This window comes from Beta vulgaris, chromosome 6 (assembly GCF_026745355.1).
Source record: "Beta vulgaris subsp. vulgaris cultivar EL10 chromosome 6, EL10.2, whole genome shotgun sequence".
NCBI classification, from domain to species: domain Eukaryota; kingdom Viridiplantae; phylum Streptophyta; class Magnoliopsida; order Caryophyllales; family Amaranthaceae; genus Beta; species Beta vulgaris.
Window position 1 is genome coordinate 64,580,060 of NC_079207.1, and position 23,791 is coordinate 64,603,850.

The 23,791-nt window shown below is 34.4% G+C and overlaps 2 protein-coding genes across 3 annotated transcripts; one reads left to right on the forward strand and one right to left on the reverse strand.

Annotated features, from left to right (window-relative positions):
* Window positions 1-1,665: 1,665 nt before the first annotated feature.
* LOC104897442 (xyloglucan O-acetyltransferase 2) lies at window positions 1,666-4,671 on the reverse strand. Of its 2 annotated transcripts, none has more exons than XM_048646533.2 (4): window positions 3,876-4,671; window positions 3,705-3,755; window positions 3,514-3,576; window positions 1,666-3,288 (listed from the first exon to the last, which is right to left on the reverse strand). In XM_048646533.2, exons 1-4 carry the CDS (start codon window positions 4,066-4,068, stop codon window positions 2,138-2,140), a joined length of 1,458 nt encoding a protein of 485 aa, XP_048502490.1. In that variant the 5' UTR covers window positions 4,069-4,671; the 3' UTR covers window positions 1,666-2,137. The 2 variants fall into 2 exon arrangements, with proteins under 2 accessions (XP_048502490.1, XP_010682616.2); XM_010684314.4 differs by having other exon boundaries at window positions 1,666-3,318; window positions 3,876-4,666.
* Window positions 4,672-15,280: 10,609 nt separating this feature from the next.
* LOC104897443 (uncharacterized) lies at window positions 15,281-22,325 on the forward strand. Its single transcript, XM_057395434.1, has 5 exons — window positions 15,281-15,491; window positions 15,660-15,820; window positions 15,911-15,991; window positions 21,502-21,625; window positions 21,714-22,325. Exons 1-5 carry the CDS (start codon window positions 15,360-15,362, stop codon window positions 21,759-21,761), a joined length of 546 nt encoding a protein of 181 aa, XP_057251417.1. The 5' UTR covers window positions 15,281-15,359; the 3' UTR covers window positions 21,762-22,325.
* Window positions 22,326-23,791: the final 1,466 nt, after the last annotated feature.

Consider the following 23,791-nt stretch of genomic DNA (forward strand, 5'->3'; position numbering starts at 1 on the left):
GGTAGAAGTAGTGTTTTGATATTATTTGTCAAAAGCTGCAAATTAGTAGTTTTTGGAGCAACGTTTAGTGGTCTATGAATTTTATACTTCCTCCATTTTTTTTTAGGTTACACTTTCTATTTTAGGAAGTTTTAAATAAGATGTTACACTTTTATTTTGGGTAATAACTTCTCTCTATCTCTCTCCTATCATATGTTCACATGGCAACCTTTTGTTTTTCATTCTCTCTAGTTCTGTCCTCTCCAAAAATTACTTAGGAGTCCGTGATTTGAAAAGTGTAACATCTAAAAGAAAACAGAGGAAGTATTAAAGTTTTATTTGAGTTTTTGACTAGTTATTTGTAAACAACTACTCTGACAACTTGTTTTACCGAACATCAGCATATTATACCGCCAATTTGACATCTAACAACTAATAGCTACACATCAACCACTAACAGCTAACAGCTACCCTCACATCTAAAGGGTACCACCACAACTACTGATGCCGAACACGCTCAGAGTAATTTGGTAACAAGTAAGAGTCAATTTGATACTAAACTAACTTAGTACCAACTTAACTCGGATTTAGTACTAGCTTAACTTTGATTAGGCATCAATTTATTATTGGAATTACCCGATGACTTTAACAATTATAAGTTGATGCCAACAAAAGCGCACAATTTACAATTACTTTTCATTTTGCAATTTTGAAACCGAGCTTTATCTGATTTTAGGATGTCAACACTTTGGCTAATAAGGCAACACAAACTATATGGGGCTTTTGGAGGGAAGCGTTTATAGAGAATTAAAAGGCAAGCTTTCCTTTTTTTTCTTTTTTTCCCCACTCATTCTCTTTACTATTTGAGGGATTGATTGGTAGTAGTAACTAGTAAGTAAAGTTTTGAGTTGTGACTCCCCAGTGTATTTCTTTTAGTTCAGATAGAGGTGAGAATTCAGAGATTGTGTCGAATTTTTGTCAGGTTCAACCAAGATTGAGTCAAGTTAGTTTTGGTTCATTTCAAGTTCAAGTAGATTCATCCACGTCGGGTCAAGTTTGGTATCAATCATTCTTTGGTCGGATCAAGTTCGACTTTCATTATTATGTCGTGTCATGCTTGGGTCAAGTTATTAAAATTGTTGCTCGGCCTATTCTAAATTTATTCTGATCAAGTCATCCAAGCTTTTGTCAAGTCGATTTGGACGCTGATTGGATCAGTTTTTGACAACTCTAGTTTGAGTTGAGAGGTTGTACACACTTTTTGTGATCTTGGGAACCTACTTATTACTCATTGACCCAGCCCCTTATAATTTTCACCTAAAATAATAGCCTTTTATGATAGTATTCATTCCTTTACACTGAAACCTTTATAACATCAGCAGTATAATTAGAAATTTTGGAAAATCAAATTCTATTTTAGAACATTTGACAAATATTATATATTATTTTCGGAAAGAGGTGTATTAAAATCTACAGAAGTACAAAAAATTCGAAAATATTTGATGTTATAAGTACTCAAATAGGGAGTGAATGCAATCCACAATTGCTACAGCAATACACCATGAGCAGCTCTTGTGATATACAGTATTGCTTTAGAATAAAAAGGCATATGCTGCTTCAAATAGCCGTGGATAAGCAAAGAAGTATCACTTTCCTCACCAATCATCATAGATGGTAGATCATTACTTACTAATTACTATCATCAAATAACATATCATAGTAAAGAATACATATTCAAGTGTCAATAGTAAAGGAGCAGTCAATCAGTCTAACTCCATAAGTTTATAAAAGTCTAGAAACAAATCGAAAAAATAGAAAGCTGAAACCTACAACTATAGTTCACATCACAAGAACTTGCCATGAACTAACCGATCCATAGCAAAGGCCTCTCAACTGCCGTCATGCAAATCCTACAAAAGGTAGCCGAACTCTGGATGCTCTGTCTGTATGGGTGCTACTAACATATTGTTGTACAAGAATGCAAAGAGGAAGACAATAAAAATCTCCGGCCACCATCATTTGGCAACCACAGTTCACATATGAATATCTCTTGAAAATTTCTGTTTGTAATAGCGTACAATATCAAACAGGTTGACGAAAGAAAAAGGACAAGAAGTCCTTCAATTGAGTTCAAAATGACACCAAGATAATCTCCCTCTCATTTCATTGATGATGTGTGCCATCTCGTCATAACATCCAACATAATCTCGTTCCATGTATCGATTGGTCCTGGCAAGCACCAATGCACACAATCATTCTGAACACGCTCCTTAATCCCATCGGCAAAAGGGTTAAAATACATGTAAGGGCCAGGATGACCATCGGGCCTCAACAATGCCAACTTTGTAACATCTACTGCTGCTAACCTAACCTTAGGCAAAACATTTTTATCCGCATTTAACAAAATTTTAGCCTTTTCTACTTCTTCAACCTGTACTTCTCTCATTTGGGCATCCATTCCTTCAAGGGACTTCTCCTCTTCCATGAATGGCTTCGTTCTAGGGCAAGCACCTAATTTATCCCATTCCCCTTCAAAATGATGTGGTGAAAATGTGGTCACAACAACATCAATACCCTTGCCTTCTGACCCTAGTTTCCTTTGAATTATGGCCTTTAGGGTGGTGTTAAAAGCTTTGCCATACACATCAAAGAACGGAACGTCGGTGCAATTCATGGTATCAAGAGCATGGCACCCAAGCTTTACATCCCCATCATGATAAATAGCAGGATGTAAATACCAATGACCAATCGATAAAACCACCATATCAATCGTATCCAGATCAGAACCCCATCTTTCATCAATAGAATCAAAGAACAATTTGTTGTAATCTTGATTTCCATCACTTGTTTTCTCAATCCCTTTAACAAGAAAAGGTGACCAATACACAGAAACAACAACATTATGAGAAGGGATATGCCATCTCCTGAATTTATTATCATCCCCGCTCGTAAAAACCAAATTAGGAGGCGAAAGAGAGCCTAACATACATAGTAAAGACTCTAATTGGTTTCTTGCCATGGAATCCCCAACAAAAGCTATGTGTTTTCCTTCAAATATTTGCAAAAACGATCGAGGATCAAACCTTGGAAGATCACATTGCCTTGGCTTCCATCTCCAATAAAGATAATCCATGTCAGGCCTCCCATGGCTCATGCAATTTTGACCATCTTTTATTGTACCACAACTTGAGCCATTATACAAAGGACCCTTCTTTTCTTGGACCCATTCCCCATTTGCATAGTCACAGGTTGATGAAATTTCTTCACTACCCTTCCCTTCTGGTAAAACCCCATTTTCACTTTCCTTTTCTGGTAAAACCCCATTTTCAATTTCCTTTTCTGCTTAAGAGAAGAGAAAAATTAGACACTACCCATGTAATTCCAGCCCTATATTTGTAAATTCTCAGGTATAAACTGAAATCCCAGAAACTCTAAAAAAAGATCATACAAATACTTCCATTTTTAGCAAAACCCATAACCCTAACTGGGTAATTTCCTTCCAAAACACATATATATTGAGCAAAAAGATCTCACCTTTAGTAGGTAATGATGCTATTTCTTCATGTAAATTCCCATTTTCATTTCCATTTTCCTTTTCTGATTAAAATAGAAACAATTTAATATACATAGTAGTAATACATACTCATGTCAGTAAATAACAATGTAATACCCAAAAAGATAAAAATAAATTGCACCCAAAAAAAAAAAAAAGACAAAGATCTCACCTTCAGGTGGTAATGATGGTGAATCTAATAACCCATTTCCAATTTTCAATTCTGTACCAAATAAGACATATTATAGCAAAAACCCAAATCACAAAAAATCAAGGAACTTATTTGGGTTATTTTCCCCCTAAAACACATTGAATTTGAACAGAGAAAATTTAAAGATCTTACCTTTATTTTGTGATGTAAATGGAGATAAAATTGTGGGAATAGAAAACTGATCTTTAGCAGGAGATCCAGGAAGAGGTGGAAAAGGATAAAGATAAAAATGAAGGAGGGCTAATGGAAATATTGAATAAAGAACATATGGTAAGAGTTTCTTGGTTAGAGATTGTTGGGTTTTCCATGAATTTGTGATTACCATTATTACTATTTTTAGAAGTATTTATTTCTTCAATTTTTTTTTCTCTGATAATTTTCTCTGTTTCACTATCTCTCTGCTTTCTTTTTATGCTTAAAAGCTCCTGCAGAAAGTACAATGGTGAAATACTGGCCAAAAGTTTCTGCCTTTTTTGTGTTTTTCTTCAAACTATGTTTTTTTTAATCTCAAATTAATTTTGTTTACCTTTTTGTTTTTGAGAACATATGTAGTGAACATGTTGCACTTCTCTGAATTGGCAATTGAAGGAGACACTTAACAGAGAGAATGGAGGGTATTTTAGGAAAGAAAAAATGGTGTGGAGGGTATGTGATTAAGTCAAAGTATAAATATATAAACCTAGAATTTAGGGGTGTTTGGCCAACTACTTTGTCTTTTGATATGGATTGTTCAAATCAATTAGATTTTCACTTTTTCTTTTCATGTGAATGAAATCCATTTAGACTTTTGTGAGGAAATTGAGAGGGCATCATCTTCTTTACAATGGCAAAAAGTGTGTCTTTACTAGCCTTATAAAATTGAGTGTCAGTTAAAGTATGTTCGATAAATTAGGAATGTGGACATGTGGTAATTGTTAGTGCTTGTAGCTAGTAGATGTTACCTCCGTTAGAGGTTAGCTATAGCTTGTTTAATAATTGATTTTGCTAGAACTAACAGTTGACATAATAGGAGAATAATAATAAAATTGTATTATAAAGCTATTAATTTTTTATTTTTTTATTTTTTTAAAGGTAAGATGAAGTCCCTTGCAAAGAAAGGGGGAAATTGGAGATCTCTCCTTGCAAGGGGTGAGACACGATCCCTTAACCTCTAGGATCGGAGGTGATGCCAATACCCTAAGCTATCACTTGCTGCTCATTATAAAGCTATTAATGATACTACTTCCATTGCAAAAGATAAACTTATTAGCTAACCATTACGAAGACTACTTTTAAGGGGTCGGTTGGTTCAACTTATAAGGATGAGAAGGGAAGGGAATCATGAAGGAATTGAGTAATAATAGTAGTCACTATATTTTCAAATTTAGTTGTTACTAGGGATCAATAATTTAGCATTATATTCTCAAATTAAGTTGTTAGTTGGATAAAATATTTAGCATGATCTAAGTTCAACTCGATTTTTTTAAAAGAATATTTATCTAATCTATATACATATGTAATCAAAGAAATTAGATTTAGCAAAATTGAAAAAATATTTGATACTACTAACTATGCATAATATTTCAAAATTTATATGTAGCCATAATATATAAGAACTAGGTTTTGACCCGTGCAAAATGCACGGAATTTAATTTTATTTATTTATAAATTTTATGACTTATGATGTTTCTCCCAAAATCATGGGGTGAATATTACGTCGTGATTTAAACTTTTTATAATCATATCGTTTATGAGGAATATTTTAAAACTGACTTATAACCCGTGCGTTCAATGACTGATGTAATTAATATTATTGTGCGGCGTTGACTGAAAAAGTCTTTGCTCTACCCATTGCTTCACATTGAGGACCAAATAAAATCACAATCCGCTCCATTATTGGGATTCAATCATGCAACCACTTCTTTTCCCACTTTTTACCGTCCCTAGTTTCAACAGTCCCTCTCACCTCCACTCTTTTGTTGTCTTGAGATCCCATGATCTTTATCACAAATAAAATTTCAAACCCTAATGCTGGTAACTCTTGATATGGCTAACTGAACCGTGCAAATTACAAACCAAAAATGGAGATTTAAAACATAGCTAGAATTGTTATATTTAATTGAACCTTTTCTCCTGAATTTGGGCAATATAATATTTAGATAAAATGGAGATTTATTCGAAAAATTGCAACATTCGATCAATTGAATCTTCTGTTATTAAAGAAAAAAGTCCCGTTCAATTCCAGATTTATTCGAAAAAATTATCCAAAAAGTTTGACCACAGATTCATCGAACACACTTGATATTTTCGAAAATGGAGAAAAAATGAATTTGATTGTGTTTTTATCCATTAAGTTGATGTGTGAGATTCAGATTTTATCTACATAAGTTTTTATATGAAGATGATGATTCACTTTCTAGATGTTCAAATTGAGATGGAAAAAGACAGAATTTTTATGGCAGTGAAAACTGAGAGTTCTAAGCAAGGGTTTGTTACAGTTTGGAACTTTATTAGCAAACTTAGATTTTGTTAAGATTATATTCGGCTTCTAGATAGAAGTAAGATTTAGCACCTCTCTTAGAATTTAAAGCTTGTAAGTTTCATACTATTTGACCCATTTTTTTATTTATTTTGGAAAGTAAAATATAGAATAAATTGTATTGTCAATTATTTGTTACATGCACAATTCACCCTTTTTTCATTTTTATTGTGAGTTTGTGATTAGCTCACTGACCAGGTCAATAATACTTGTTCCAAATGAACGGTAATATATAGAAATAAAAATCAATTTATATGTGAAATATATTATATGACATTTTATCTATTCTTTGAGATGAACACCTAGAAATTATGAGCTCTCAAATTTCATATGTATGTTAATATTGTTTTTTTAATTTGTGATTCAGTTGTTGTGAATAAACTGAACAAATATACTTCCCCCGTTTCAAATTACTGACTCCACTTTGACTTTCACGCATGTCGATACTACTTTGACTACTAATATCTTTAATTTGTATTAGAGTAAAGTATAATATTTTGATTTTCCGAAAAATACATTGAGACAAATCCAACAACATATTACATTATAAATTTGATTTTATCTAATAGTAAATAATGTATGGTCAAACCTCATTCATGAATAGTGGAATTTTCAAAGTGTAGCGAGTAATTCGAAACGGAGGAAGTATATGACTTATAAACTTCACAAAGATACAACTACACTAAAATTATGGACAATAAATTTCACATAAGTTCTATATGTAATTTTAATCTTTAACCTTACATAGAGATGCCATACATTACCAGTTAAGATAGCATATTCCTAGCGGACTTTAAATACTGCGATGTGATATTTTGTACAATGAAAGGGGCCCCGTTGTTATTATACTAAACTTCAAGACATCTCATGCTTGTTGTTACAATTAGGTTACCCTCCTTTAAGTTTTACAAACCTCATGAGCCAAGTAAAAGTTAACTTTTGTTGAGACTTTGTTATCTTTTCTTATCTATTTATATATTGGCTAATCCGTTTTTTAGTTGATAGTTTAATATTAGGTTTAGTACATAAGATGTTAGACTTTTTGCAAGTATTAGTACATAAGATGTTTATTCTTTTGTGCAAGCTAAGTGTTAGTACATAAGATGTTTATTCTTTTATGCAAGTAAGTGTTAATACATAAGATGTTATTTTTTGTGTTATACATGAGGTGCTAATATCAATTATTATTGATTTTATCGTGGATCGTGTTTTGTATTGCTAATCATATTGTAACTCACTAATAATTATCATCGTTTTATGGGATACACGGTAGACTTTGTAATATGACGGCCCACGATTTTATAGTTTGCAATGAACTTATAATTTTGATGGTATGGATATGTGGTCAATGATCTTATAATTTGAACTTTTAAAAAAAAAAACTATAATATAACTTATTGTATGATTATTACGTCTCTTGGTAAACTTTAAGTTTAATATTATAATCTATTAAGACTTTTGTTTTAATTCGGGTTTAAGAAGAGAGTACAACATGTTCATTTAAATAGTTGTACTACCTTAAGGAGTACCTAAAATATCAGTTCTTGCTATAAATTTATTTCTTAATTAGTGCCAAAATATATGATTAGTAACTTAAATACCGAATTTAGGGGATATGAATTTTAATTAGCTAAAATACCGTATTTAGGGGATATGATTTTTTAAATTAGTGTCTAAAATATTGGATTTAGGAGATATATTTTTTTTGGCAGTTTTATGATGCATAAGTAATTACTAATTAATAGCAATCGAGTCCTAAAATTTAGTTGATTTACATTCCATAACAGAGAACTTTTTTAAATAAGTTTCCAATTATATGCATAAAAAGGTAATGCATAACAAAAATATTTAGAGTCAAATACACGTGGCAAAAAATTGAAAAATAAAGGTATTACAAAGGACTGACACATCAGCAATTCAATTTGCTCTTGACACATAAGCAAATCCTTATTGCTTTATAGTATTATATAGATGTTCTAATTTTATGAAAAGTTGATGATAATCTTTCCATAATACTAGTTTCCCCATCAATTATTGTATTATTTATCAATTTTTTGCAGGTTTTTCCTTAACAATTATAATTAAGCAACAATGACATACACTCATTTTATAAGAACTTGTGACTCCTAGTTATTGGCCATCATGTGAGAATTTAACAAGAAATTGAAAGTGAGATAATGAAAGATTTCAAAGTACAAAAATCCATGCAACATCACGCAAGATTTGACAAAGTGTTCACCAATTTATGATGTAGATGTCGTTTGCCGCTACTCAGGGTAAAGACAACAATTAACACAACGATATTGCTGAAAACAAAAGAAAGCCACATGTACTATAAAAATCATATTACCATATGATTAAATATAGATCGAGTTTGTCTTGTAAGAGACCGTCTACTTTAAATTAAAATTAGACAATGAGAAGTCCAATAATAAAAAGAAAATCAGTTCAATAATGACCACTTTAATTTATTTCGGTGAGTAGTTTAATTCATTTAGTAATTATAAGTTTATTTTTATATTAAAATTAGACTATTTCTTTTACTAATTTTTGATATCGATATTATAACTGAAAATCGACGTTCATTAATACTATGATGATTGATGATGCATGATTTGAAATTGTAAATTAATTTATTGGAATATAGGAGTACAATTATTCTTCAAATGTTCAAGATCTAACACAAACACGTGCTATGAAGCATCCTAGAAGTTACACTAACATGGTTGCATCTTGCATGGGTTATGGATACATTTAAAAATTACATATATATTTATGAATCATTAAGAGGGTAGGGATTCTTTGTTTCTCCTCTAATTAGATTTTGTCCCGGATGGTATGTTCTGAATTATTTACAAACGTGCATTTAAAATTTTAAAAAATAGAATGGTATTTTGTCTTTAAATAATATTTTTCCTCGCGAAAACCAACATGAGTATTGTAGCGTAGTTGGTTAGTGCATTAGCATATCAAATGAGAGGTTCATGGGTTCGAGTTTTGATGAAACACACATTTTTATTGTTTAATGTCTCATTTGATTGTGTGGGGGGAGGGGAAAGTACATGTGGTTGCATGACATTTGTTTGTCTCGGGGTTTTAAATATATTAGTAGTTATTAGGCATGAGTTATGTCCCGGGTAAGGAAAAATTTCTTTTATTAATATTGTACTTGACTGTAAAATGTTAACATTAAATACAACTTGGTTTAATGGTTAAAAATTTAGTATATATAAACTTGAAATTACGGGATCAAATCTTATGAATATGTAAGCACCACGTGGTACCATTCCTTGATTAGGAGCACCTTATATAGATTGCTTGACAAGCTGCTAACTGCACCCTTCCTAGCTTCCTGTCCTTTGTTCCACACCGACAGATAATATTGAGGCCAGAAACTCAAGTGATGACAAAAATGTTGTATCATTGTCAAATGATATTATTAGGGCCTGTTCTCTTCGGAATAAAACAGCTGAACTGAACTGAACTGAATTGAACTGAACTGAACTGATCTGAACTGAACTGAACTGAACTGAACTGAACTGAATTGAACTGAACTGAAATGAATAGTGATATGTGAGAGTAAAAGTATTGTCAAGAGCTGAACTGAACTGAACTGATCTGAACTGAACTGAACTGAACTGAATTGAACTGAACTGAATTGAACTGAACTGAACTGAACTGAACTGAAAATAAGCTGGGGAGAACAGGCCCTTAGTGTGCTAAATTAATTTGCATTGATCTTAATTAATTGCTCTTGTAATCTCACCTACTGCATGTTTGTACAAGACTATGTTTGTACAAGACTATGTTTTACATCTCGCTCAATTATTGGGGATTGACTATAAAATAGCCAAATTTATTTACAAAATAAAATTACACTAAACAAACTATCTACTTTGCAATATTTAATAGGAAAAATTGATTCTAATAATCCAACCTTTGGGTCGTTCGCTCAAAATAATCCAACCTTTTGATTATTATTTAATAATCCAACCTTTTAGGACAATTCGCAAACAATGCACCGTGACCTGTTGAAACAGTAGGTGACCATTAGAATAGGTTAATTGCACACGTGTCTTGCCCTGATTTGTTGTGATCTAATTAATCAATATTAATCTTAATTAAAATAACCAAACAACACCCACCCCCACCCCCACCCCCCCACACCACCACCACTCCCAACAACCCCCATTTCACCCACACCGGCCACCACCACTGCCAACAACCCATATCACCCACCCCAAATAACACCACCACCATCAATAAGAAGAAGAGAGAGAGATTCGAAGGGAGGAGGATTTTAGTTCCTCAATTTAAGAGGAAAACGAAGGAAGAGGAGGGAGAAAGCAGAGGAGGCCGAAACAGGGGAGAGGAAGAGGGAGTTCGGTGGTGCTGGCGCTGGTGGTTCGCCGGCGAAGCTCAGGCACCGGAAAAAGAATGAGGTTGGGTTTGAGAGTGGTGGTGGTTCGCGAAGGCTGCAGGGACGCAGCAGAAGGCGCCGCGAAGTGGGAGGAAAGGAAGGACGACGGAGGTGCGAAGGGGAAGGAGAAGCTGGCGGTGGTGGTGCGAATTGGTTTTCGAAGGTGGAGTAGTGGTGGTTTCGAAGTGGAGCGGGGGAGCGGAGGGGAGGGGGATTCGAAGGGGGATGCGGCGGAGGGGGAGGGGAGGCGCTGCTACGGGGGAGGTGGTTGGTGGGGGTGCTCAAAGTAGGGGTAGGGGAGGGCACGGGAGGGGGTGGGGTGCTCACAGTGGGGTCGGGAAGGGCGGTGGAGGGGAGGGGGTGCTAGAGGGAGGGAGGGGAGGGGGGTGAGGGAGGGCAGGGGAGGGGTTCCTGGTAAAGTGATGAGAAGGGTGGTAAGGGGGAGGAAGAGAGATAGGGAGGGAGGGGTTAGAGAAGAAAAAAAATGGAATTTTTTTTTTTTTACAACTTCAACAGGTTACCGGTTTCATGGATCATTATGAGCAGATACAACTAAAAGGTTGGATTATTAAATAATAATCAAAAGTTTGGATTATTTTGAGCGAGCGGCCCAAAGGTTGGATTATTAGAATCAATTTTTTCTATTTAATAAAGCTATATAGAGAACGTATTGTATCGGACTCGTCCGACCATAATCTTTGGTCGGACGACTTTCAGGTGGTTCCAAATTTTTTTCAGTTAGTCTTAATTTTTTTTCAGGTAGTCTTAGTTTTTTTTCAGGTAGTCTTAATTTTTTTCAGGTAGTCTTCATTTTGTTTTCAGTTAGTCTTCTTTTTTTTCAGTTGGTTTTTGTACTTCAGTTAGACTTACTTTGGGTTTTAGTTGGTCTTTATTCTTTTTCAGGTAGTCTTTATTTTTTTTCAGGTGGTCTTCATTCTTTTTCAGGTAGTCTTCGTTTTTTTTCAGGTAGTCCAACTGAAAAAAAAACAAAGTCCAACTGAAACAAAACAAAGTCCAACTGAAAGAAACACAAAGTCCAACTGAAAGAAAACAAAGTCCAACTGAAAGAAAACAAAGTCCAACTGAAACAAAACAAAGTCCAACTGAAAAACAAAACACTAACCTCTGCTGTCTCTCACTTTCTCCTTCTTCTTCATTCCTCTTAGCTGATTTTTTTTCTTCTTTGTTAGATCAATAAAGAATGGAGACTGAGATTAAGAATTTCAAAGGTATTACTCGCAAGGTGCTTCAGAGATACAAGGTGTAGTTATACTATCATTTTTTGTGTACAGAAATGTACTCAAAGTTACAATGTTGAACTATCAATCATATCTGCCATATTCCTTCAAGTGCCTCAAGTTATTCATCCTCCACAACCACCACCACATGATCCTTAGCTCCACAGGATCCCCCACTACAGCTTCCTCCGCCGTCATCTCCACCATCAATACTGACACCACTTTCTGCACTGTATGCATCATTATTAAATATGTCATACAACGCAAAAGACCTAGCATCTACTGATTTCTCAATTTCTTGTGGTGTAGGTGCTTCTAATTCCTTCTCCCATTCTCTTCCGTAAACTTCATATAGGATGCAGTAGGCTGATATAGTTCCTGGTAGCAAGAACCACTCCTCCTTTATCTACAGAGAAGAAGAAGAAAGAGGAGAGAGAATGTGACCTAAAAAGTGAAGCAGAGAGAAGATGTATTGGGCTCAGTCCGTCTGACAGTAAACAATACGTCAGACGGTCTGACCCAATACTTTCACTATATTATTATAAATTATTGGTTTGTGAATTATAGTGATAGTTTACTACCCTTGTTGTCTTCTAAGGGCGACACCCATGTTCGATCCTTGGGCGCAAATTAGATCCTACACCGAGATATAGGATGAGCATCCTACACCTTGCCCATGTAGCTGGCTTTTGGCAGTATTTTTGAAAGTGGGCCAACTATTTCTCTTTCATCACTCACTCATTCACTCTCTTTCTCTCTCATTTATTTGCTGAAACAATTTTTTTAATTACAAATGCATATGGTTTGGTGTACAATAATATACGAGTGTACATTTGGGGAATTTCAGTGATCAAAGTAATGACTATCAGTGTACATTGTGATTTATTGAATTTCAGTATGGGACTGTAATTATACATATTGAATTTCATTAGTGAACAAACATCAACACACCAGTGTACAAAGATTGGAAATTACTCGCTTGACATCAGCTTCAGGAATTGGGTTACTTTCAGCTAGCTGGGGGGCTGTCATTGTACATTTTGATTTTGTTAATGAACAATCACGAAGCCAAAAATGTACAAGGAGGTTGAGTGTGTGGAAAAGAGAGAGGTAGTGAACAGTATATGGGGGAAAATGATGGCGGTTGACATCAAATCAATTATTAAATGGTGAACAGTAACTGTTAAATCAATTACTTTTTGAATTTTCGACATGTACACTGGATGTAATGGAAATGTACATTGGCTGTCAAATCAATTACTTTTTGCATGTTGAATGGTACGTTTTATTCTTCTTGCATTGCATTTTGGAGCTGGTGTAGGATGCTCATCCTACACCTCATACCACCATCTACTAATTGATCCTTGGGAGCAACAAGGATAGGGTTAAAATAAAGCAATGTGAATGTTGTCCTTTCTATAAAAACAATATACTTCCACCATTTCAATTTAGTTGTGACACTTTTTATTTCAAAAAGTTTCAATTTAGTTGTGACACTTTTATTTTGGATAATAATTTTTCTTTATCTCTCTCCTATCACATGAGACCCTTTTATTTTCTTTCTTTATCTCTCTCCTCTCCAAAAATTGTCTACAAATCCGTGATTTTAAAAATGTCACAACAAAATTGAAACGGAGTAAATAGTATATAGTAATCCTACAATTAAAGAGTTTTAACTTGTATCTTACACTTAATGAGGTCTTTTTTCATAATTCGTATCAATATATGTCTATCCTATTCAACATAATTGCCTCGTGCCATATGATGCTAGTATAGAACAACATGTGATAGCTCACGGGTGTTAGCATTACCCCGATTACAAAAGATCGAGTTTCACCCATAGTTGGCAAAAATGACCCAACCCAATCGAACATAAACCAACAATAATGGGTTGGGTCAAAATTTTCACCCCGTTTAATTAAATGAGTCGATCGACCCAACTCAACTCGTTTAATTATATGGGTTGAGTCAGGTTGAAATTTCCAACTTGAATTCAATCCATCTAACTCGTTTACTTAGAAGGGTTAGGTTTATGTTGGGTTGACCCATAAACCCGTTTATCCAGTTAAAGGGGTTGTTTGACAATTGGTTGTTGGCTGTTGGTTTTTGGTTGTTTGAGTGGCTGGAAGCATTAACTGTATGTATTGACTTTTTGTTAGTTGTGTTTGTTGGCTGTTATTAGAGACTTTGTGAGCCAACAAGCCAAAAGGCGATCCAAAAAGCTACTACAAGCATTTTTTTTATTTTCGCTTAGAAGCCAACTTTTCAGCCAACCAAAAAGCTAATAACCAAATATTTTTTTGGCTGTTTGACCGAATTGAAAAGTCAAAAGCCAATAAAAATACCATTTACCAAACATGGCCAAAATAATTTTCCAAGTTAATTGAAAATAAAAGGGTCGTAATGTATTCGAATTAGTCTTCTTGTTATGCATGGATTATGTGTATTTCAAAATTCTAAAAATGCGAGATACTTTAATAATTACTAATCAGGATGCCATTAATGGAAATTGAAAAATGTTATTAAATAGGTTAGTAGGTCGACCTATTTATTATCAAGTTCGGTTAGATTTAGAATTCCAACCCGTTTTAAATAAACAGGTTGGGTTGAGTTGAGTTGAGGTTCTCAACCCGTCTAAATAAACGTGTCAACCCAAAGCCAACCTATGTCAAACCCATTGCCAGCCATAATCTCATCTCTTACAAGTAGGGGTGTTCATTAATACCAGACCAGCGTCCGATCTAGTAAACCGGTTACTCGATCCAATTTGTTAGTTTTTGTTGGATATTTCGGAACGGACATCCAAAAATACCCGAACCACGAGTTCTCCCCGGTTATCCGACTCGAAATACCCGCGCACAAGTCCGAATATGAAATATCCGATGATCCGATTTAAAAATTATTTTATGAACTTGCTGCTTTTCACTCGAATTTCGAATATCTCACTTTTTCGAGTCGGATTCAGATCACATTTTTCCCGATCAAAAATTTCAGATAGGATTATCCGAAATAAACACCCATACACCATACTTACTACTTACAAAAAGAATCTCCAATCCCATATAGCCATATTTTGCCCTACTTTAAATTTACAAGAGGAATCCCATATAATCATATTTTATCCTACCTAGACCCTGTTTGATACAATTTAATTCACCTACTTGTTTCTTATAATTTACCAAGAATGTGTTGGCCTAATGGTTAAGCTTGAGGTGATGTAAACGATAAATTACATGTTCAAATCCCCTGCTTTGTACTTTGTACTGTCTTCGACTCTTCGTAGCTCATATGGATTAAAAAAAAAAACTGTCTTCTTACCATTTTACTTGACAAGTTGACATTCAAAGAGAAAAATATCCTGCTCAGCTTCCTCCCCCCCCCCCCCCTCACTTCTCATTTTCTCGCAACTGGAAGAACTTGCTGCAACAGTCAGAACATTAATGGCGACGATGATGGACCCACTCACTGAAGAATTCGCAATAGGGTGCGTCCTCTCAATCAAGACTACATTGGGCGACGAATTCGAAGCTCAAGTCATCACTTTTGACCGACCTTCCAACATCATCGTCCTTCATATCCTTCTAATTCTTTTTCCAATTTCATTCTATTTTTCCCCAAATTTGAAGTATATTGAAAAATAAAATTGAAAATAATCATTCTGGGTTATTATTATTTCGTTAATTAATTTCTGGGTTTTGATTTTCATGAACTCCTTAACATGAATTCTTTTTGGGTGTTTACAAGAGGGTTCGAAATCAGGACCTCGACGAAATTTAAGGCTGTTGAAGGCAGATTTTATCAAAGAGTTTACCTTTTTAAGACAAGATGAAGACCCTCTTGATATTAAGAACTGTTATCTTGATCTTGGTTCTTTACAAGCTAGAGAAGAATCTGCTATTAGGTTTAATTTTTTTTTTTTGGTTTTTTGGAGTGACTTTGAGTTGGGTTTTTGAAATGATGGTTTTCTATGATTGTTTGTTTGTTTTTGAAGGCAAGCTGAGATTGAAGCAGAGAGGATTGGAGTGGGAGTGACTGCTGAAGCTCAGAGCATTTTTGATGCTTTGTCGAAAACGTAATTTACTCCTCTTTGATGATGTTTTACTTTATGTTCTTGAATTGATTGATGAATGTTCAAATTGATATGTAGTTTTACAATGAGGATTTTGCTGAAGTTAGGTTTAGGGAAGTTTATATGTAAGCAATCTTTAGAAACTTTGCAAAATCTTTGTGCCTTGCTCTAATTGGGAAGAGGGAGTACTATGTTTGAACTTGCATTGTTATAATGGTCCGAATGTATGTTTGAGTTGGTTTTTAGGGGTTGGGATGAGTAGGGCTGTTGAGCTTAGCTTACATCCTCCTTTTGCTTGAACGAAGTCTGAATCACACGGCTATGTGTGATCTTATATGATATATTCATCTTTGTGTTATTGGGTGTGCTTTTTTAGGCTCTGTTTGGTAGGGCGTAAAACGTTTTCTCGGAAAACTGTTTTCCTTCAATTTTAGTTTTACATTGTTTGGTTGGCAAAAGAGTGTAAAACTATTTTCCCTTGGGGTAAAATTACTCTCCCAATGATGGAAAACCATTTTCCTTTCAAAATGAAGGGAAAACTGTTTTCCTTATCTCTCTTGTCCACTTTTCTCACTACCTCCTTACTTTCCCTTTCATTTCATCATTTTCCTTACATGAAACCAAACAACGGAAAGCTAATTTTGGAATTGTGTTTTCCATTGTAAATTGTTTTCCATGAAAATCATTTTACACTGAAAATGTTTTACGCCCTACCAAACGGAGCCTTAGTGTCAAAGAAAATTCTATTAGCAGATGAATTTGCGAATCGACCTAAGAATAGCTGTTCTATATGGGAGTATATAATTCTTGAACTTGAACAATATAGTGCTTTTGGTGCAAACTGAAGGGTGGGTCATGACATTGAAGCAGTCTCATGTGTGCGTGTGCTAGTTTCCCAAATTTATTTTTTCTGATCAAAATGATAGTATAAAGACTTCTACATTGCTTCCTCATGGAGCTAAACACGGATTTTGAGGGGGACTTTTGAGCTTGTTCATCTTCAATCTATCCACCTATAAATTGGAGGCTTGAATTGTGGGACATTGGCCAATTAACGTCATCCTATTCCTAACTCTGAAGAATGGCATTTAGTGGTCACTTGTGGATGGAGCTTAGAGTAGGAGATGAGTTTGCCCACTTCTCATGTCAGTATCAACTATAGTTGGATTTATCTCATGGTTGCCCAATCTGCCGCTCGTACTCCTTTCCCTTTTTGCTCACTTTGGACCTCAGTGCAAAATTTTTTCATAACAAAAATCCTGTTGGATCACGAGAACTGAACTTTGATTTCAATTTTTCTTTGAATTATTTCTTAATAATAGTTGGAATTAATGTTCTTTGAGATATCCCGACCTTTACCAAAATTCGGTAAGACAAGTGAATGCCATATAATCATAATCATGCTGAAATCTGGCGGGTTAGAGCCTGTTGAAATTAAGTGACAAGGAAATACAAGAATGTGTCATCTTGCTTCCCCTTGTTGTCTTCTTGAGGGTGCTTTATTGCTAAGGGAAACTTTGGTCGAGGTACGGTTACAGAGCTTTTGGATTCAATGCATTCTCAGAACTAACATTTTGGAGATATCAAGATCTTGCGGAAAAGCTTTATAATCTGCTGATAATCTTCAAAAGACCTTCATGTACTTTGGTAAACATAAGCGCTATGTATATATGCTAAGTTCTTAGAAGAGGGTACAGAAGTGCATTTTATGCTCCACTTTGTTGATTGCTGGAGAAATGCTTCTGTATGATTTGCCTGGTTCAATGTAAGTCTGGAGATAGAAAATGCCTTTTCTTCGGGGATGCATGATTCAGTGATTGCATAGAGTTTTCATCTAATGTTAAGGATTGAGACGCAGAGTGCTGGCATAATTGATAAGTTGAGACAGTCTTGCTGGCTTCTAGTTATACTTAAACCAAGTCGAGATTATACCCATGCAATCATATTCAAGTTTGTCAAAATCTAGGTGCAAAGGGGCAAACTCTCTCTGTTTTTTTTTTCCTTGACATATATGATATTAGACTCTCTATATCATGCCCCATCAGTTTTCACTAGTCATGCTTGTAAAGCTGTCTTCGAAGGCAAATAGACATCTTAGCATGAATAAGTTGAATAAGTTAAAGTCTCGCAGTGTCCCAAGATTAGAGGCATCCAATAACTATAGGGCTGCACTAGTTCAGACTGTGACTAAAATACAATCCTGTATAGCTCAGGGAAAAAGTGGATGGAACCTTCCCAAGATGACCTGATGGCCAGTTGGCCACTAAGAGCAAAGATTAGGCTACGTGTAAGTTTGGCACTGGTAAAGACCATTGTTATGTCATGTATGCTTATCCAATTCTTCTTCGACGACAATGGAATCCATATTTTGTGATGAAGTTTCATTACCATGGTCATTGACATGAGAACTTCTACAAATCTATACTAAATTACATTACCATTACCATTTGTATTAGCCGGTAGGTAGATATGATAGTTCGTATGTAATGCTTCATTTTGCTAGACATCATTTTCTGTTGGTCCATTGTCTTTGCTTAACTCTTTAAGCCAAAGGTATCTAAGTTGGCTTGCAAGTTTTCTTGTGAAACTTTATTAAGAGTGCTGGGTGAACATTATTTTTTGTCTCAATGTCCAATTATCTCTATAACAAAAGAAGTGATTGATTATGCCAACATTTGCTTCTTGATACTTTTCTTGAATTCTGCTACTGTAGTTGGATTGTTTCTAGTATCAATAATGTTATCAATGTAAAGAGAGATTATAGGATAATATTAGATCCTTGCATTTTGACATTTAGACTATAAAGTAGCCTGACTCAAGGTCTTTCTGAATCCTTATGGATAGAGTACCCATCGACATAATCTTGTAAGTTGTAAGTACACTATGCTTATGGAGCTTCTGCAGACCTTTAACTTTAGCCTGAAAACTTCACTTCTTTACCCTTGGTCACATATCTTAAAAGAAGTTCTACTACGATTCCTGATTTCAGCAAAAATATGATAAATCAATTTAAGACGATTGACCTCGGCATAATTTAGTATTCTCTCGGTGTGGAGATTGATAAAAACTTATAAGAATTTTTGGACACATCAAGAAGAATACGGCAGTAGTATCTTGCTGAAGTTTCACAGAGAAAATTTGCCGGCCAATTTCAACTCAAAATGAAAAAGTTAAGAAAGCATGATGGATCAAGAGAAACTGATGTCCAGTATAGGAAATTTATTATAATTAGTAGTGACCATATTAAAAATGATGTTCGCTCTTTAAAGGAACCTAAGAATGAACTCAAAGTTGATTGGATATACAGATTGTCATCAAGGATGATGCATAGACGACATGAGGTGTGCTTTGATATTGGTGTTTTTACTATATATCGTTGTATTTTTCAAGACATATTTAAAAAAGAAAGATGTGGAAGCAGAGTACTTAGATGTGCCATTGCAAATCAAGCAATGTGACTAAGAAAGATTTTTTTCAGAATTGGATGCCATTGAAACAATCCAATAATATATATTTGATAGCATATTGGTTATAGTATCATAAATTCACAGAAGAGCCCATTTTTTTTGAGGAATTGGCCGTGTGTAGAAGACAACCCTGAAAGAGGGAGGGGTTTTAGAAAGTGAAGAAATTTCTGTATCCTTTTTCTCTAGCATTCTCTAATTTAAATGTTATCGTTATGTGATCAAAAGAAAATGTGGTACATATTCAAACATATTTTTTTGAAGATTTTTGTGAATTTTTTTTTGTACATCTACAAAAGATCATGCACAAGGATTGTTTTATAAGCACAATGAAATAATAAGAGTAACCATTACTTTCTTCTAATTTTTCAAATTTTTTGCTTGCACTATTGGAATATTTTCTTACACTATTGTAGTATTGTTGGAGTCAATTAATATAGTGCAAAATTGATTTGAACAATATTTCCAGTTATTTGATGTTGATTACTGAGACTCTTGCCAAATGTTGAGACATGAGACCAGATACAATTAGAATAATTCTTGCTCTCGTTATGCAATGGAGGTGGAAATTTTAATAGTTTGATATGTAATCTGCCTTTATCAATGTATGTATTGTAGACGAGATCGATGTTGAATTACCCTTGATGATTTGTGATCAGTGGTCAAAAACCGAATACTCTTTCCGTCTCACAAGAATTTTCTACTTAAACTTTGCACGAACTTTGAAAAATATTGTGTTCTCTTTTGATGAGTTTATTTGAGAATGTGTAGTTTCAGTAGAACCATATTTTGCAAATCTATAATCTTTCGGAGAACAAGGGTAATATGGGATGTCGAACAAAATGAAGGTAGTCCCGTTAAAACTTCTTCTAGTAAGTCTGTAAGTGAACGTTATATTAAGACATTCTGTAAAGGACAGATGAACATTTTAAGAAATAGGATTAGAAGATTGTTGGAACAAATTCTTTCAGAGAGCTTTGCCAATATTAAAATTATATCTCACCTCCATCAGATCCTGTTAGGGTTGAGGGAACTGCATTTATCTCCATTGAAGTTCTTATGAGTTTGCGAATAGTCTTTAAAACAATGAATGAGATCATTCGGTTGACGTAAAATTGATTCTTTTGATGTAGGCCATAGGGTATATCTCATTCCCTTCAAATATTTCTTAGAAAATAAACCGTAAATGAACTACCTTGAAAGTTGAAACCATAAGAGGCGGGGTTTTGGGAGGTCTACATATGCTCTTATATGCTTCCTTTGGATAGGATTTGTTGTTAAGAAATATATGAGGTAAGTTTCTCTATCTTGAAAGAGTAAATCTCGAATTATTTAGTTCTTCCGATTCAGATGGGGGTAAGAAATTAGAAATTAGAACCCAAGTAGCTTCCTAGAGTTGTTAAGAGAAGGATCCCTATCTAGTTATCATCCATTTTTAAGGGGTAAATAGGCAGCCAATGTGGCCTGCTAAATTTCATTTGCATCGATGTCTTCTCTGATTATGCTTCAGGAGTTCTATGAAGGTGGTAATCTTCTTCTGCCAGAAAGATGTATCATGAACCCATTGACTTATGTGTGACTGAGATGTGCAATTTGGCAGTTGGTTTTGTTTGTCTCCTACATTTAGTTTGGGGGCGTGGGGGGGTGGGGGGAGGGGGTGGGGAAGGGGGTTTCTCTTCTTATTTATTTCCTTTTCTCTTTTAACGTGCTGGTAGACGTTTCTGAGCGAGCTATTTCCTTGTCTCTGTAGGTAGTAGATTTCTTATATGGCGATGTTTATAATTTTTAGCTCCTTGCAATTCCTCAAACACTGCTTAGATGTGGATTGTTATTGGTATTAGTCTAGTAGATACTCTGTTGAAAGCCATTTGTATCAGTCTAATTCTGAATCCTTCTTACTCTCAACAGTGTATCACCTGCAATTTGAGCAAATGATGCAATGCTAGCACCTTGTTGCTGATCAATATGGCAAAATTCTGTTAGTACCTATTTATAGAAATATTTTAAATTTTCTGACGAAGTGATTTCTATTTATGGTTGTCTATGCAGGCTTCCTGTGCGTTGGGACAAGACTAATATAGTCGTGATGGATCAAGTAAGAGTTTGTACTCCATATCTTCCGGAATCTGTTTCTGGAGGTACCCCGGCAGCTAATGAGCGTGTCAGAAAAGTGGTAAGAGAAACCCATGTTTTGATTTCTTGATGTAGCATGAAATAACTTTTCATACATTTTTTGACTTGTGTTTTCTTCTCATTCTTAGCTTGAATTTGAAAGGAAGAGGTTATACGTCCGTGGGGCTGCTTCATAATCGTCTCCCCTTTCTGATATAGTAATGGTCATTGGAAGAGCATTTAGGGACCCATTAGGAGGTCTTCATGACTCTGCCAGAATCTCTCTAGAAATATATTGCATTGATTCAGACACTTCTGAAGCTTAAATGAATGAAAATGCTGATTTTCATGCCTTGTTTATTGCTGATGTCGAGTGGGCTGGATCGATTGAAGATCTTGTATCCCCTTACAGCTAGTCTTTGAAATGGAATGGAGATATTGCTTAGTTTTTGGTTTTCCCTTTGTGTTATGCGCACATTACAGGACTGAAATCAGATACAATATTGTTAGAAACCAGTATGTATGTTTTCATGAGCACAGCTTTTTCAAACAGAAAGCTGAGATGAAGGAAGCAAATCTAGCTCGTAGAATGGAGATGCTTTTAAAAGTGTACTATAAATTATGTACCATCATTTTACTTGCTACTGGAAACATTGTTCCCCATTGTACGTCCATGAAAGGGCTCAAAAAAGTTCTGCCTTGTTGTGCTTGTGCCAAAATTCTAAATGAGGTTGAAAATTTTACCTTTTTGAGGTTGAAAATGCGCGGATCTTATAAATGATGTCCATGAATGACCTACGACTCACCATCTTGCTAGACTTGTGCCGCATGTTTAGCTCTACTCATATTTCCTTTTGTTTAATGGGTATCTTTGAAGTATCAACATCTTTTTTAAAATTTTTGATAGTAATACATAAATGTATAAATGGTCAAATATTACTGTAACAATGTGAAAAAAGAACCACGATTAACAAAAAGGAACGGATGAAGTGTTATTTCTTTTTAATTTAATCATTTCTTGACTCTAAACTTCTAACAATAGAAGGGAATTAAAGGTCAATTTTTTGTGCTAGATTAATAAATTTATTTTCCATTTTCTTATATTTTTGATAGGATTTTGTTTTCATGTAAAGTTGTATCATATGTATATATATATTTATATTTTAACTTTTTATTGTATAGTACAGAACTAATATTCCATGAAACGTACTCCTAAAAATTCTCTTTTCCTCTATTTATTTACAATAAAGTAGAATCAATTCCTAACTTAAGCAATATACTAGAAATTTTTTAATAAGAAAAGCAATGTGACCGAGTGTTGCTCTAGTAAAGAGCAAAACAAAATTGTTTTAGTAGGTGTCCATCGTTATCCATTATTCATTATAATTGATGTTACAGATTCTTTCAGTATTCTCAGTTATGTTCTTGCTATCTATCAATTTCACCATATGTCACTGTCCATTGTTGATATCTATATCTGTACGATGATTCTCATTAAGAAATGATAGTGATATTATTCCTTTCATGCATGAATCTCAACGTAGAATGATGTAACATCACTTTAAGCTTATTGTAACTCAATTTTTAATCACATCTATCAACTAATCATCCGTGGCTTTGTTTTGATTTTTGGAAAGGATTGAGTAGAAGCAAAAGTGGTAAGAGTCTCAACTTTATTTGAGAGCGGTTGTGGCTCTTTTTTTTTAAAGTAAGTTTTGAATTCTAATTAAGCGATAATTTAGTATATTAATTTGACTCGATATGCAGGAAAAATAAAAACAAGTCATGTTCTTGAAAATGAAAATTTGAGCCGAATCTTGAAAGAGGCAGAATTTATGTAAAATTCGATGAATTCGACCATAATGTAATTGTTATTGCCAATTCATCAACTGATAGGTTTAAATTACATTACATTGGTATACTTATGTTTGCGTTATTAGATGTAGTATAATTACCTTTTTGAAATTATGAACTTTGTGATTTTACGTGATAATGTAATTGGAACCTCACTTAGGTTTTACATGATGAAATATAATCCAACCCGAATATGAGATATATATTTGTATCTTAATTTGATCTTATTTGAAGATTAGGAGTTTGAATAGAGTGAAATCGAGTATGTAGTTCAGAATTTCCAATCCGATCCCATCCATATAAGATATAACCAGTTCTAGTTCTAATTTCAGTGAGTGATTAGTTCAGATTCCACCCCCTAAGCTGGAATTCT